General features: G+C 43.8%; 1 protein-coding gene across 4 annotated transcripts in view; it reads left to right on the top strand.

The window, feature by feature from the left end:
• YEATS2 (YEATS domain containing 2) overlaps positions 1-17,663 on the top strand; it is a 114,322-nt gene that overhangs the window by 88,127 nt on the left and 8,532 nt on the right. For all 4 annotated transcript variants that reach the window (XM_073625817.1, XM_073625816.1, XM_073625818.1 and 1 more), the window contains exons 23-24: positions 854-936; positions 5,225-5,426. In XM_073625817.1, the coding sequence (XP_073481918.1) occupies positions 854-936; positions 5,225-5,426 (285 nt within the window). The remainder of the gene's footprint in view (positions 1-853; positions 937-5,224; positions 5,427-17,663) is intronic.

Here is a 17,663-nt window from a genome sequence, read left to right as displayed (position 1 = left end):
TTGCAGTGTGGCTTTGGCTTTTTACAAGAGGTTTTTATTTGAGTGCAATGATTGAAGTTTTTCACAAGTTGAATAAATTTTATGTTTTATGGTATCACACTATTTGTGCATCTTTATTTTTATATGGAATGAGATGATACTGGAATGGATGGAACTTGGAGCTGTCACCTTCATCTGACCATCTAGATGATTATGCTTGATTGCCAAAACACGAGAGTGTGAGGCATATTGAGTCGGTGAGTGTTGATTTCAAAGGGAGAGGAATCACTGGCACTGAGTGAACTGGTGGACATTTTCAGAAAATCGCACACTTTTTTTCACGGTGTTCTCTCTATGGACTCTTCATGGATGAAACATTTATAGTTCTTTTTATATATTTTCACTTATAATATACATTTATTGTATAGATTGTTCTGTGTATGGTATATACAATTATCACGTAATATGTTTCCACTTTTGATATAATGTTTGGTATAGATTGTTCTGTGTATGGTACACTGATTTAATTATCACGCAATACCACTAGAACATCATAGCACATAGGGTTCAATATTTTGAACACCAGTTGGTGTCATCACTGATATTCGCGCCACTTATATTGATTGACAGGGACTTTTTTGGGTTTCTGTATATCAATAGAGGTATTTCCCTTTTATATAGTTGAAAAAACTCATTAAACATCAACAAAAGAAAGCTGTCTCAAAAAAAAAAAAAGTCACATTCATTTGGGTCCAGTGTTGCAGGCCTGAGAAATTGTCAGTCCACCTGAAAAATGGCCTGGGAAGGAAGGGGAGTGTAATACTGGTATTGAGGCGATTAAGGTATGAAAAACATGTTTGCTTTTTTCCCACAGATGAGGATGGCAGTAATTTATTTTGCGCAAGCTCAGTGGAGCAGTATTACAGCTGGAATATTGGAAAAAGAAGAGCATCTGAGGTAATTTTTGGAAGAATTAAACTGGGAGTTCTCTGGAAATGTGTATAAATATTTTAGAAATACAAATTTTAAGTTGTAGCATTATTGTAACATTGTAATTTTTATGATTAAGAGCTCTGGTTATAATCTTCACCAGTTTGTAGCTGACATCAGTTGCTGGGTAAGTGTTGTGTTTACATGCTCTGCACTCTTTTCAGCAATACAGCATCTTCTCCACAAGAAGTAAATTCCCTCTGCTGCTCCTGCTTGTAAAAGAAAACAGTCAGCGAGCTACAAATGTGCTCTAGCAAACATCACAGCTGTACTAAATTCAGAAAGTGTACTCCGTTTCCTTAAGGCCCCTTTCACACGGGACGGATCCGTGTTGATCCGCCCCGTGTTTATCCGCTGCTCAGCGGGGATCGCTCCGCTTTCCCCAGCTGAGCAGGCAGATGACAGGGCGGGACCCGCACACTGTGCAGGGACCGCCCTGTCAGATCTCCGCTCTCCCCTATGGGGGATCAGATGAGCACAGACCGTCTGTCCGTGTTCCTCCGATCCGCTCTGCAGACGGATAGAAAAATAGGATTTTCTTCCGTCCGCAGAATCGGACGAGAGCGGAGGCGGACAACATCGGGTGTCAGCGGATGTACATCCGCTGACACCCGCTATCCCATAGGGATGCATGTATGTCCGTATTTCATCCAAAAACGGATGGATGAAATACGGACATACGGTCCGCACGTGTGAAAGGGGCCTTAACCTTTGTTATGCACTTGATCCACAGCACACAGTGTACCTCATAGGGGGTCAGTAGGAGGGCAGTAGGTGTATACTTGTCTTCACTGTGCTGTGCAACATCCTCTTTTTTGCTTCCTGCCTTACCAGGTCTTTTCTGGCACTTTTTTTTAAATCCATATTGTTTGCTAGAAAATTACTTATAATATATATATATATATATATATATATATATATATATAGCTAGCTAGCTAGCTAGCTATCTATCTCTATCTAAGAGAGAGAGAGAGACCGTAAGGAATAAAATGGCGATTGTTGCAATTTTTTATGTCACTGTATTTGCGCAGTGGTTTTTCAAATGCAATTCTTTTTTGAGAAAATACGCTTTAATAAATGAAAAAAACAAAACACAATATATACCCCAATTTTTTTGTGAAAGATGACGTTACGCAGAGTAAATAGACACCTAAGATGTCACCCTTTAAGATATTCTCACGTTCGTGGAATGGCGACAAACAATGATACTTAAAAATCTCCATAGGTGACGCTTTAAATTTTTTTTTTTTTACAGGTTACCTGTTTAGAGTTACAGAGGAAGTCTAGTGATAGAATCATTGCTATTACTCTAACGTTCACGGGATACCTCATGTGTGGTGCGAGGAAGGGGTGGGGGCGCTTCAAGCGGAGCGGAGGAGGACCTTAGGAACACAGAGGAGGACACAGGGGACAGCTAGGGATGATCGGTGCAGCCGTGGGGATCGTTACCAGCAATCTCCCTGTATAGATTTCAATTAAATCTACGGCCCCCACCGCCGCATTGATCATCCCTTGACTGCCCAGGTGTCGGACTAGGCATCGGAGCATTTGCAATGCTCGGTATCGACACCAATACTAGTATCGGTATCGGTGCAACCCTACTTCCAATAAAACAAATAAATCACACTGAGACATCGAATGATGCATAAATCAAAAGATTAACAATAAATGGACACTGCTTAAACATGGCTGTACCTTCCATACAAGTACCCGATACCCAACCTCCAAAATGAATGAGTCAAAGAACCATAAAATCTGTGAATGTGGGAAGTAAAGTCTGTCCACTGGCACCATCCAAACCCACTGCTAGGGGTATCATGACCAAGGCTGGACCTCCCATAGAGGGGGGTATAGGGTCAAAATGCAAAAAAAATATATACATAAACCAGATATTTTCTTTAAACAGGCAAAAACAGCAAAGGCTGGTCATAGTATTAAAGCGGAGTTCCGGACACTTTTTTTATTTTTATTTTTAATTGATCCGAGCATAATGCATTATGCATAAAAAAACGATTATACCAGGTTAATAGTGGATGTTGCTAAAATATAAATGCAATACTCACAAGTTTGTCCCTCCTTTTGTGGCCGTTGCCATCATGATTGTGGGCATGTGAAGCCCAATCAATATCTCTTCCTGTATTAGCTTTGGAAGGGTGCATGCTGGGTAACCAGCATGCACCTCTTGATCTCGCGCATGTGCGATTCACCGGCCATAGCGCCGACTGTTTGTAAGTTGCCATAACAACGGGTTGCGACAGAGGAAGGTCCTGCCCCGTTGTTATGGCAACATCCCAGTACTGCCCACAGACTCCTGGGAAATGATGACACATCATTTCCCAGGAGCACAGGCGAGGGAGGAAGCGACGAGGAGCTCCGTGGACCAGGAAACGGCAGATTAGGAGAACTACATAGCAACAGGGCGATTCTGGTAAGTATAAAAAAAAAAAAAAAAAATTCTTCCAAATGTTTTTTTATAGGTTTAGAGGAGTCCGATTCTGGAAAAAAAAATTCAGGATGGAACTCCGCTTTAAGTACATACTAGAGTTAAATCTGCTGGTGGTATGGGAAGCCTGTGTCCTCATGCACACGGACGTTTTTACAGCTGCTTTTTTGAGCTTTTTTTGCAGCTTAAAAAGGCCTGTCTATGTTAGTCTATGGCTTCATGCCCACCTAGGCGTTTTTGAGCTGCAAGTGGCATAGGCGTTTTTAAGCAGTAAAAAAAACCCAGGACTAGTGGGTTCTGAGAGACGTTTTTCAGCTGTAAAAATGCTCTAACGCTGAAAAACGCTCAAAAACGTCATTCACCAACGTTTTTTAGCGTTTTTGATCCATTGAAAAAAAAAAAAAAAAATTTGAAAAAAAAAAAAAAACGCTAACGCGGAAAACCGCTCAAAAACGCTAAAAACCGCTATTGCAAAAACGCTGAAAAAAGTTTAAAAAAATCACTGCAAAGATACTGGCATTTTCATAACGTTATTTTAACAGCCTGTGTGCATGAGGGCTATTTGTTCTTTGAATGGTATGGTAACAATCAAGAATTTTTCCGGCTGCAAACAGATAAACAAAGGGGCATATAAATCAGAGGGAACCTGGCTGCAAAGTACTTACATGGGCTTTGCTGAATGTCAATAAACCAAATGTATAATTAAGCATATAGATATCTAATAGCTTCACAAAGCGGCTGAGATAAAACAAAGTGAGCTGCCATAAACCTACACGAAACACTACATTCACTTGCTGGGGCAGTGGAGAGTATGCCTTATGCGGGATGTGACCGAGGCTGTTTTGGGCCTGGGGACACCGGAAGCAGGGCGGGTGCCTCTGCAAAGCATAGTTCCTGCAATATGGAGCACTGAGTTCGCACACCCGGGGGGGCCAAAAGAGGCTCGGCAGGATTCCTATGATCACATCTGGGGTGGCTTGCCCGGGTGTCCATACGGGGGGTCCAAAAGGCAGGTCTGGACATCCCACAGGCATAGGGCACGGCGGTAGCCAATAGGTCAGCGAAGAAAAAAATAGAAACAGTGGCAAATGTCACAAGTATCCGAAAGAGGAAGGCCTACCAATACTGCATGTAGAGCCTTGCAAGCAAAGTCCACGCACAAAAAACTGCATATAAAGAATATGAACATATGATTACAGAAATAGCTATAATAAAGCAAAACATGATAATCACTCCTATACACTGATCATTGAATGTACACTTACAATACACAATATACACACACCATCATTTTGTTCGATGAGGAAACTGCACATGTATTGGAGAGTTATGACCGGACGGAGGCAAGGTACAGTCCTACATCAGTATCTATAAAAAGGGCTTGTAACTGATTGCCTGATTTAATCCAGGATATCTTATGGCCTGCAAGGAATATATCCATTCAGTTTCTATTTGTAGTAAACTTTTGTCTACATTACGTGTGAGGGGGACATAAACCCTATAAATCAAAATTGTGGTAAAGGCCCACATGCCGGCTTATCTATACAGGACTAAAGACCATCTCCCTGCCCCCACATGACAACATTTAGGCTACTCAAACACCCAGCACTCCTTTTTTAAGGGAAATGGAACAATCTCACTGTGAAGGGAAGATGAGTATAAGTATATTAGATACGATAGTGTGGGTCATCTCTGTATTTCTGTTTTTTTTTTTTTTTTTTTCCTAGCAGTAATCTGACACAGAATATCTGTTGATGTCTGTTTTCCGTTAAATGTACTATTTTTTGTTATTTTTTTAATTTATTTTTTTAGTGGCAAAGAGCTGTGGCCATGAAAAAAATGCTTCAAGAAATAATTGAAAAGCAGCCAAAATTTAGCACTATTGCTCCACTAAAAACCAAGGAAATTGTACACTGGTGCCGCATTCATGGTTACACTCTTCCTGATCCAGAGAGCTCAAATGATGATCGGGAATCTATTGAAGATGTGTTGACTCGAATAGACAACGAGGCTTGTAAGTACAAGGCACCTTATCTCTCCATTACATGGCCATTGCTTACTGTTACTGATTTGAAATTCTAACTGCCTGGTTGTTCTGACCCACTTGTTTTAAGAGTCACTAACCCTAAACAGGTATGCGGGTCCAGAATGACAGAGAAAAGTCAGAAATTCCCACTGCAAAATAGTTCTGGGTCTGTGGATTCAATTTTTCAAATAAGTCTGCATTAACCGCTTCAGCCCCGGAAGATTTTACCCCCTTCCTGACCAGAGCACTTTTTACAATTTGGCAATGCGTCGCGTTAACGGACAATTGCACAGTCGTGCACCCAAACGAAATTTGCATCCTTTTTTCCCACAAATAGAGCTTTTTTTTGGTGGTATTTGATCACCTCTGCGTTTTTTATTTTTTGCGCTATAAATAAAAGAACAGTGACAAAAAAACACAATATTTTTTACTTTTTGCTATAATAAATATCCCACATTTTTTTTTTTCAAAAAAACAAATTTTTTCCTCAGTTTAGGCTGATATTTATTCTTCTACATATTTTTGGTAAGAAAAAATCCCAATAAGCGTATATTGATTGATTTGCGCAAAAGTTATAGCGTCTACAAAATAGGGGATAGATTTATGGCATTTTTTTGATTATTTTTTTTTTTCTACTAGCAATGTCGGCGATCTGTGATTTTTTTTTTTTTTTTTTTTTTTTTTCTTTATCGGGACTGCGATATTGCGGTGGACAAATCGGACCCTTTTGCCACATTTTTGGGACCATTGACAATTATACAGCGATCAGTGCTATAAAAATGCACTGATTACTGTAAAAATGTCACTGGCAGGGAAGGGGTTAATGCTAGGGGGCAATCAAGGGATTAACTTTGTTCCCTCTCTGTGTTCTAACTGTAGGGGGGATGGTACTTGCTAGGGGAAGAGAGAGATCGGTGTTCATACTTTGTATGAACACACGATCAGTCTCTTCTCCCCTCAGAGAACCGTGGATCTGTGTGTTTACACACACAGATCCTGGTTCTCGCTGTCATGAGCGATCGCGGGAGCCCGGCGGTCATAGCACCCGCCGGGCACTCGCATCGGCTCTGGGGGCGAGCAGCGGGCGCGTGCGCCCCTAGTGGCCACAGGGCGAAGCGACGTAACATAACGTCATTTCGCCCAGCCGTGCCATTCTGCCGCAGTAAAACTGCGGCGGCTGGTCGGCAAGTGGTTAAAATGTATTTCTAAATTGGGATAACACCACTTTATATTATTTACATGTTTTCATACGCATAACATGGCATAAAAAAAATTGAATGGCAACATGCACTTTTTAGGTGCTTTATTCTGCACCTTACAGCAAAGGAGAGGTAGTTCTGTAGGTTTACAAGGGGGCTGGGCACCTGTGTTTTCTATAATTAACTCTGTATGTACTGTGCAGACAGATCTTCATTATTACTTGTAACTAGATTTGAACAGTTTGTCTTAACAAAGGGTTAAAGGTGTAGAAACTGGACTTCTTACATTGTATGGTAATGATGACATGCACATGGGCCGAATGTCGGGAGAGACAGACATTCGGCCCACGTGTAACGTGTATGTCGGTCTGTCTGACAGAAGTCGGCTTCTGTCTGGCGTGCATGCTGGAGAACCAAGCACTCTCAATCAATGGCAGAGAGCGCTGTTCTGGGGGGGGTCCCCCTGTCAGAACACAACAGCTGAGCAGAGGAGATTGCTATACTAACCTCGCATGGTTAGTACATCATTTTTTTTTCGTGCATGAAAAAAAACTGTTAAGCCGCGTACACACGATCGGATTTTCCAACGGGAAATGTGTGATGACAGACTGTACGCTCCATCGGACAATTGTTGTCGGATTTTTCGCAGACAAATGTTGGATGGCAAGTTTTAAAATTTCCGTGGACAAATGTCTGTTGTCGGATTTTCCGAGCGTGTGTACACAAGTCTCTCGGACAAAAATCCAAAGTACAAAAACGCATGCTCGGAAGCAAGGACGAGCCAGAACAGAAGCGGTCAGTCTTGTAAACTAGCATTCCTAATGGAGAATTAACATTCGTGACGTGGCAAATTATGAAATCTCGAAATGCAGCGCACATTCTCTTCTTCTTTAATGTGATAATAACGAAGCTGCTTTGCTGGTGATACTGATGGGGTTATTGCAAACAAATTTTCAAAGGCTTTTTTTTTCTAGTGATATCAAGAATAATATTTTATGATTTTGTTTTTTGGGGAAAATTATTGTTATTGTCCCTTGTCAATTTTACATTGTATTTTTTGTAAATGTAACTGCCTACTCCCAAACTGTCATTTGAAGTAAAACACATAGCCAAGTATTATTCTGCTCAATTTTTTTATTGTGCATTAAAAAATGAAAACAAATAAAACTAAACATGCTATCTGCCAACAGAACTTAACCAAAAAGTGCATTCTATGAATCCAAAAATATAGAAAATATAACAAATCAAATCATTATTATTCAACCAAAAAATAAAATAAAAGCCTCATGCATGTGTCCTGCTTCTTAATATAGGGGGTCAACAATGCCAAGAGTTGGTGAAAGCAGGGGTCCGTCATCCGGAGATAATTCCGAAAATCATCTGGATTATTCTCCTGGAGCTCCCGCAGCAAAGGCATATGACATAATTGGTCACGATTAATAAAGCAACCAATTTTTGGTCCAAGAAATCCTCCTCCTCCTGTTCCTGGACTGGACTTGGTTCAAAGCAATAACTCCAAGGCCAATAATAAACACGTTATCTCCTCCGATTCCGCAACATGTCTGGTTGACGAACGGCCATTCAGAACCGAACTGAAAAGCGCTAAATGAAAAGCGCGAATCAACACTCGCCAAACTTCTACTAATACAAAATTAGCAGAAGGAGCCCAAAGGGTGGTGCTAAAGAGCTGAAAAACCATGTAGTCACTACGTTCGTGTTTGTTGGCCGACAATTCCCTGCCGTTTGTATGCAAGACAAAATCCAGGCACAAGCCTTTGGACAAAAGTCCGAGGTTTTGTCTTCGGAAAATCCGATCGTGTGTAGGAGGCTTTAGTGTGTACCTGGGTTAAAGCACATGTAAAAATCTGCATTTTTTGGCCATAACATTGCTTAAAAACACCATAACATGATATAGTTTCTGACAGCAGAGGCATTGTAGACTAAAACATAGTGGTTGCATTTTTTTATGTCGCATGATATTTGTTCAAATGTTTATCAATCACATATTTTCAGGAAAAATATAATATAATGTACGGTAATTTGATTACACACAAACACAATAGAATACCAATTTCTAAATATGAAAGGTGGGGTTGTGTTGAGTAAATAGATACCAAACATGACAAGTCTCCAAATGTTGTCACCCGTGATATTGTGAAAAACAATAATACTCAAAAATCTCCAGCACTTTTAAAGCCTTTACAGCTCATCGGTTTAGAGATAACTGTGAGCTCTGAAGCTAGAATTATGGGTCTCACTCTGACATTTGCGGCAATACCTCATGTGTGGTGCGATTGTGGTTGACGCACATGTGCACGTTGTGGGGGTGTGCAGTGCAATGCGTAGTAAGTTTTATTTTTTTATTACATTTTATTATAATTTTTTTATTTAACTTTATTACAATTAACCCCTATGTGATAGCATTGGGCAGATAACCGGTACTCTTTATGGAGGCATTGGAATCTAAAAGACCCCAATGTCTTGTCTACCCTGTCCTCCAAAACATTTAACCTAGCAGAGATCTGCTTGGTTACATGCTTTCCTGGCTGATGACGGGTCTGAAACCAGAAGTGACAAAATCATTGTCGCTTCTAGTTTAATTCTGGACAGAATGGGGCACAAGCTGATGGCTGCTACTTTGGATGTGCTACCTATGTCCAAAGAGCTGACCTAATTAAAAACGTTCATTCAGTTTTCTAATCGTTAGTGGAGTCAAATCGATATTCGCTTTCAACTGCAGTGATGAGAAAATTTTGAAGAAGTAGGATGGAAAATCTTTTTCAAACAAGCGAAACACTAATGCACCGTACACACGGTCGGACATTGATCGGACATTCCGACAACAAAATCCATGGATTTTTTCCGACGGATGTTGGATCAAACTTGTCTTGCATACACACGGTCACACAAAGTTGTCGGAAAATCCGATCGTTCTGAACGCGGTGACGTAACACACGTACGTCGGGACTATAAACGGGGCAATAGCCAATGGCTTTCGTCTCTTAATTTATTCTGAGCATGCGTGGCACTTTGTCCGTCGGATTTGTCTACACACGATCGGAATTTAAAGGATCGGATTTTGTTGTCGGAAAATTTTATAGCATGCTCTCAAACTTTGTGTGTCGGAAATTCCAATGGAAAAAGTCTGATGGAGCCCACACACAGCCGGAATTTTCCGACAACAAGCTCCGATCGCACATATTCTGTCGGAAAGTCCGACCGTGTGTACAGGGCAATGCAGTGTATGTGGTTTTCATTCAGTAAGGTCCATTCACTCCAAAATCGAATGTTAAAAGCAAAAAAAATTTAGATCTACCTCTGACTAATCACAAAGCCGTCTATTGTAATGCGAATTTTCGTATAAATGTTCACTTGAAAATCTACTAGTGTATACCCAACTTCTGAAGAAATAGCAATTTGGTTATGTCAGTGTACAAAGTGAATCTGAATGGGAGTGAAGAAGTACATTGCGGAGGATGCCTAAAATCTGACGTGCAAATTTCTGGGAAAATTAGTGAGCCAATCAAAACCTGAATAAAAATATACCATTAGTTTGTGCCGCGTTTATGCTGATTTGTGCCGCAAAAATGAGCGTTTGTGCCGGTTTGGTTTCTGAGATATTAAACATTCAATTTAATCCAAGCCCCGCCCACTTCGCACCCCACATTGCTGAATTTTAAAAACAAACGCGCCATTCGTTTGTGCCGCAAAAATAAACGTTTGTGCCGATTTGGTTGCAGAGATATTGAGTAGTATATGTTGTCAAACCACACTGACTTTACACCTCGTTATTAAATCTTACATACAACTAGATTTATTTGTTCGTGGTTTGTGCAGATTTGGTGGATATTGTACATGATGTTTTACTTCACATGCATAGTTTTGCCACCCCCACAGCGATCCCCCCTCTTCCGATTCTCTAGCGCTGACTGGAAGAACAGACGGAGGAGGAAGTCTGGGGAGGAGGCGGGCACAGCTGGCTCTGGCTCCAGTGAGGCAGAGCCAGCTGTCAATCAGACGGCAGGGTGGATCCCGACAGTATTGTCGGAATCTGTCCCTGGCTGCAGCGTGGCGCTGCAGCGTGGCTCTGCGCTGTCAGGATATAGTGGGCAATAACACGCCACATGCACATGAGTTTTTTTGTCACAGGAGAACATACTATGTCATCTTGTGAACAAAAAGAAAATGAAGGCCAAAAAAGGTTGGGCCATAGTTCTCTTTTAACAAAAGTTTAAACCAGGTGTTAACCAAGCAAAACAGCACTCCAGCAAATTCTCTTATATAAGTCACTTCTTTATTTAATTGCTTTTTTTGAAAAACATCTATGTCAGTAAACATTCTTTTCCTGACAGACTCCATGGCAGACTACGTGTGGGTTAACCCCGCCTCCTTTCCAATGCTATAGGACCCCACTCCCATAAATTTGAGCTCACCACTAGAGACCGCATTCCTTTTTTGTCCTTCTCATTGAAAATACAAGTCAATGCACTTACGTTTACGGATGTCCAAAATTGATCGTGGATGTTGATGCCGGGCAGTTTCAAGATAGCCCAGGGCCCAGCCATGGGCGGGTGTGTGGCTCCAGGCCCCTGTGTCCTGTGGTGGGGACGGCCTTCGTATGCCCAGGCTCGGTGGAACGGCTGGCAGGTCTGAAGATTCTCCATGGCAGCAGTTTTTGTATATGAAAGCTCCCTGTTTGTTTTTCCCTCTTGTGCCTTGCTGTCTTCTTTTTCTTTTTGTTTCTATGGCGCCTGGAACGCAAGAGCGTTCCAGGGTTCGGCTCCCTCTTCCAGGCCGCGGCTCCGGTTCGCTACTGCGCATGTGCGATCCTCGGACGAAGCCGAGGCTTGGTTTTTCGCATGCGCGGTGCGGCAGGGGACCCGGCGGCCATACAGGCGCTCTACGGCAGGTTGTCACTGCGCAGGCGCAGTCCGGGCATGGTGGTGACGTCATTCCGGCGGGGATGTTTGAATCCCTGAGAGCCCTGTCATTCTTATGCCCTGTACACACGATAGGATTTTCCGACAACAAAATCCATGGGATTTTTTCCGAAGGATGTTGGCTCAAACTTGTCTTGCATACACACGGTCACACAAAGTTGGTCAGAAATTCCGAACGTCAAGAACGCGGTGACATACAACGTGTACAACGAGCCGAGAAAAATGACGCTCAATAGCCAGTGTTGCTCTTCTCTTGTTTCCGAGCATGCGTGGCACTTTGTGTGTCGGAATTGTGTACACACGATCGGAATTTCCGACAACGGATTTTGTTGTCGGAAAATTTGAGAACCAGATCTCAAATTTTGTGTGACGGAAATTCCTATGGAAAATGTGTGATGGAGCCTACACACGGTCAGAATTTCCGACAACAAGGTCCTATCACATTTTCCATCGGAAAATCCTATCATGTGTACAGGGCATTAGGATTACTACAGGCAGCTTGCGTCAGCTCCTCAGGCCCCAGGTTCCCAGATCATGGTCAGCTTCAGCCAGGGGCTATGGTAAAAGAGGGAAGGGGGGCTAAGATGCCTCTTAAAGAGGAAGCTGCACTGCTATTTGTACTCCTTTGTTCCAGGACGTGTGAGTGTTCCCTCAAAGCTGCAGGATCGCCTCCTATTCGTCCGCCAGGATGCCATGGACAGATCACCATCTCCGTGCGGCCAGCCCTCACGCTCTAGGTATGTGGGGCATGAGAAGGGGAGGGCCAGGTCCACGTGCAGATGGACTGATTCCCTAAACGTCATGTTCTCCCTTCTCCCTTTTTAGCCCTTCCAGGTCAGACCATCAGCTAACTGTCCAAGATGACAGGGGCCTTGCCAGGCCGCAACGCCCACCTTCTTCATCAAGGTCCAGACGTGACTCTCCGTCTAGGACCCAACATCAGAGGAGATGTTCCCATTCCTCGTCCCAACAGAGGAGTTGTTCCCATTCCTCCTCCCAACAATGGAGATGTTACCATTCCTCCTCCAAACACCACACCCACCGCCACGACAGCCGTTTTGATCACAGATCCTGCTGGGGCTGTGGGACCCGTGTCCCGGAAGTCAAGTCCTTATGTGACCCTTGTTATGCCAAGGCAGTCGGGAAAAAGATGCTGAAAGCCGGTAAATGGAGACACTGGTCAAACGGATGGTGCAACAATCCCATAAAGAGTGGAGTCCACCACATTATCTGGCTCCCTGGCTGATGAGGCCCAGGAGCCCATTACAGCCTTATGATTCCTCCCCTGATTCCTCGCACAGCGAGATGGAGGGAGAGGAGTTTGTCGGAGGCTTCAACTTCACCCTGGTTTCTCCAATTAAAGCGGTCAAAGAGGCCCTTAAGTGGGAAGACTCTTCTACTCCCCCGGCTAAACAGAAGATATTCTGTAAGCATCTGGAGAAAGAACATTCCAATTTTCCACTCTTTTCTGAATTAAAGGACGAGGAATGGAGCAAGGTAGATAAGAACACCTCTACGTCAAGTAGGACCTCCAGGTTATACCCCTTCAAGGCTGAGGAAGTGAAATATCTGGAAAACGCTGCCCTCGTAGACGCAGCTCTGATGCGACTAGCTAAATGCGTCAGTATTCCTCTGGAATATGCGGTATCCTTCAAAGATGGGCTTGAGAGAAGAATAGATCAAGATCTTAAAAGGATTTACGGGTCAGCCGGGATGGCTTGCAAACCCGCCTTGGCCCTTGCTGCCATGTCCAAGGCCATGGAGGTCTGGATGGAGAATGTAGACTCCATGATCAGAGGAGTCTCAGAAGAACTGGCCAGGGGCTCGGTAATCCAGGAGCTGAAGCTAGCGGTAGCCTTCCTGAGGGAGGCTTCAATCGACCTTATCCACCCGTCGGCCCGGACTATGCTGTCCTCAGTCACGGCCAAGCGGGCCTTGTGGTTGTGCCCCTGGCTCGCTGACCCAGCATCCCCTTAAAGGGTCCTCGCTGTTTGGTGACAAACTGGATAGCAATATAGCCCGGGCCACAGGTGGGAGGTCAGGCTTCCTGCATCAGGTTAGGCATCTGTTCAATCAGAAAAGGCCTCAGCACAGAAGACATAGTACTGAGCATTCAAGGGAAGCACGCTCTTACAGGCCTGGCCGAGATATCAGAAGGAATTGGAGCAGAAGATAGGCATCTTTCCAGAAGCCCACTAAGAGCCAGGCGTCCAGTGGACGAAAGCCGGCTAAGCCATTTTGAGTTTGGACCTGCCCAGGCGGGTCGGGTGGGGGTGCGTCTGCTTCTCTTCCAGCACGTCTGGGAAAAAACAATCTGGAACCAGTCCAGTGCCTGATATACTGTACTTAGTTCCACACGGTAGAAAGTTCCATCTCTCTCCCCGTGGAAAATATTCCAGTCATTCAAGGAAGAATTTTCCGAGCTCTGAGCTCTTCACACCTAAAAGCCTCGCAATGCTTAAAGATTATCGGCACAATGGTCTCTACAACCCCCATGGTCATGTGGTCTCTGGGGAGATTACGCTCTTTTCAGATAGGGTTTCTTCAACAATGAAATTTGGGGGACGACAATCAGTCCATTCACATAACTTCAGTGATGAGGAACAGCCTCTTCTGGTGGCCCCAGCGCAGAAATCTGCTCACCTGCCACTCCATCGTCCCCGTCTCGTGGGTCACGGTCTTGACCAATGCCAGTGGTGCTGGTTGGGGAGCCCTTTGCGGGTCAGAACTTGCTCAAGGCAAGAGGGGTGCCCGTCTTCACAACCGAATGTCCTGGAGTTACGGGCAGCCTGGTCTGCCCTCCAATCTTTCACTCATCTCCTGAAGGGGAAGTCAGTTTTACTGAAGATGGACGACACCACAGCGGTCTCATATGTGAAGAGACAGGGGGGCATTCGGAGCTCTACTCTGCTCCAAGAAGTCGAGCCCATCATGTCCTGAGCTCAGAAAAATCTGGCCAATATTTCAGCAGTCTTCGTCCCTGGAGTCTAGAATGTCAAAGCGGACTTCCTGTCGCGCAGTAGTCACTGCATGCTCAGACGTTTGAGTGGATCCTGTCCTTGGGAGTCAATCCCGAAGTAGATTGATTTGCATCCCCCTGCAACTTCAAAATCCAGAAGTATTACACTCGGGGCAGTGGAAGCTCCAACAGGGCGTACGCCTTTTCCCCGTTCCCGATCATCCTCAGATCCTTACGGAGGCTTCAAGCCGAGGCGGTCGAGGTGGTGATGATAGCACCTTACTGGCCGAACAGGCCATGGTTTTCCCTTCCTGACCCAGCTTAGCTTCTGGGACCCGCTACCTCTTCCTCTCAGGCCGGACCTTCTTTCTCAGGGGGACAGTCCTGCATCCTTGTCCGGCATTATTGAGACTGATGGTCTGGTTCTTCAGAGGGAAAGGCTGGAGTCTCTCGGGTGTGCTTTAGGAGTAATTTCCACCCTCATGGGCTCGAGAAGGGCAAGCACGAATAAAGTCTATGAGAGAATTTGGGCCAAGTTTGTCAAATTCTCATCCTCTACGGGCAGATCATTCAGGGACCCAGGAATCCCAGGATATTCTCAGCTTTTCTCAATCTGGTCTAGATCTGTCTCTGTCCATCAACTCTCTCAGGGTCCAAGTCTCTGCCTTGTCGGCCTTCTCTGGTACATCGTGGGCTGTTCACCCTCTAACTCAAGCCCCCAAGAAGACCAAGATTCCCCAGATGGGATCTTCCCCTGGTCCTCGACTCACTGTCTGGACTAAGCACCGCGGGATCTTTCTATTAAGGACTTTTCAGCAAGAGCCGCCTTTCTAGTAGCCATCACTTTGGCTAAAAGGGTTTCTGAGATTGGGTCCTTGGGTCATGAAGAACCATTCCTGACTTTCTTCCCGGACCGGGTGGTCCTCATCCCTATGCTTGGCTCAAATCTGAAGACTTTTCAGTGTTCCATGAGGACCAAGAAATTGTCCTTCCTACATTCAGGACCCCAGGTTCCTCTGAAGTTTATCCTCTGGATGTAGGCGAAATGCTGAAGGAATACCTACGAGTTATATCCTCCGTTAGACGCTCCGACTTCCTCTTTGCTCTACACTCCGGCAACAACAAGGGGAAATGTCCAGAACGATTGTGACCTGGATCGTCCAGTCTATCTAGCAGGCTTATAGGGCTAAGGGCCTGGCTCCTCCAGAGGCGGTGACAGCACACTCTACCAGGGGTATTGCGGCTTCGTGGGCAGCAGCCCTGCATGTGGCTCCTGATGTCATCTACAAGGCAGCCTCATGTGCCTCCATTAACACCTTTATGTCACACTATTGCATAGAACCTGCTTCTCTATCCTCTTCGATCTTTGGTTTAACCACTTGAGCCCCGGACCATTATGCTGCCTAAGGACCAGAGGTCTTTTTCCAATTTGGCACTGCGTCGCTTTAACTTTTAATTGCGCGGTCATGCAATGCTGTACCCAAACGAAATTTGCGTCCTTTTCTTCCCACAAATAGAGCTTTCTTTTGATGGCATTTGATCACCTCTGCGGTTTTTATTTTTTGCGCTATAAACAGAAAAAGACCGAAAATTTTGAAAAAAAATGATATTTTCTACTTTTTGTTATAAAAAAAATCCAATAAACTCACTTTACTCAAAGACACATGTCTTTGGTAAAAAAAATGTCAATAAGCGTAAATTTATTGGTTTGCGCAAAAGTTATAGCGTCTACAAACTAGGGTACATTTTCTGGAATTTACACAGCTTTTAGTTTATGACTGCCTATGTCATTTCTTGAAGTGCTAAAATGGCAGGGCAGTACAAAACCCCCCCAAATGACCCCATTTTGGAAAGTAGACACCCCAAGGAAATTGCTGAGAGGCATGTTGAACCCATTGAATATTTATTTTTTTTGTCCCAAGTGATTGAATAATGACAAAAAAAAAAAAAATATTTACAAAAAGTTGTCACTAAATGATATATTGCTCACACAGGCCATGGGCCTATGTGGAATTGCACCCCAAAATACATTCAGCTGCTTCTCCTGAGTATGGGGATACCACATGTGTGGGACTTTTTGGGAGCCTAGCCGCGTACGGGGCCCCGAAAACCAATCACCGCCTTCAGGATTTCTAAGGGCATAAATTTTTGATTTCACTCCTCACTTCCTATCACAGTTTTGAAGGCCATAAAATGCCAAGATGGCACAAACCCCCCCAAATGACCCCATTTTGGAAAGTAGACACCCCAAGCTATTTGCTGAGAGGCATGGTGAGTATTTTGCAGCTCTCATTTGTTTTTGAAAATGAAGAAAGACAAGAAAAATGTATTTTTTTTTCTTTTTTCAATTTTCGAAAGTTTGTGACAAAAAGTGAGGTCTGCAAAATACTCACTATACCTCTCAGCAAATAGCTTGGGTGTCTATTTTCCAAAATGGGGTCATTTGGGGGGGGTTGTGCCATCTGGGCATTCCATGGCCTCTGAAACTGTGCTAGGCAGTGAAGAGTGAAATCAAAAATTTACGCCCTTAGAAAGCCTGAAGGCGGTGCTAGGTTTTCGGGGTCCCGTGTGCGGCTAGGCTCCCAAAAAGTCCCACACATGTGGTATCCCCATACTTAGGAGAAGCAACAGAATGTATTTTGGGGTGTAATTTCACATATTCCCATGGCATGTTTGAGCAATATATCATTTAGTGACAACTTTGTGCAAAAAAAAAAAAAAAAGATTTGTCTCTTTCCCGCAACTTGTGTCACAATATAAAATATTCCATGGACTCGACATGCCTCTCAGCAAATAGCTTGGGGTGTCTACTTTCCAAAATGGGATCATTTGGGGGGGGGTTTGAACTGTCCTGGCATTTTATGCACAACATTTAGAAGCTTATGTCACACATCACCCACTCTTCTAACCACTTGAAGACAAAGCCCTTTCTGACACTTTTTAATTACATGAAAAAATAATTTTTTTTTGCAAGAAAATTACTTTGAACCCCCAAACATTATATATTTTTTGAAAGCAAATGCCCTACAAATTGAAATGGTGGGTGTTTCATATTTTTTTTCACACAGTATTTGCGCAGCGATTTTTCAAACGCATTTTTTGGGGAAAAAACACACTTTTTTAAATT

This window comes from Aquarana catesbeiana, linkage group LG04, assembly GCF_042186555.1.
Source record: "Aquarana catesbeiana isolate 2022-GZ linkage group LG04, ASM4218655v1, whole genome shotgun sequence".
Lineage (NCBI taxonomy): Eukaryota > Metazoa > Chordata > Amphibia > Anura > Ranidae > Aquarana > Aquarana catesbeiana.
This window is presented reverse-complemented; position numbering and strand designations above follow the sequence as displayed.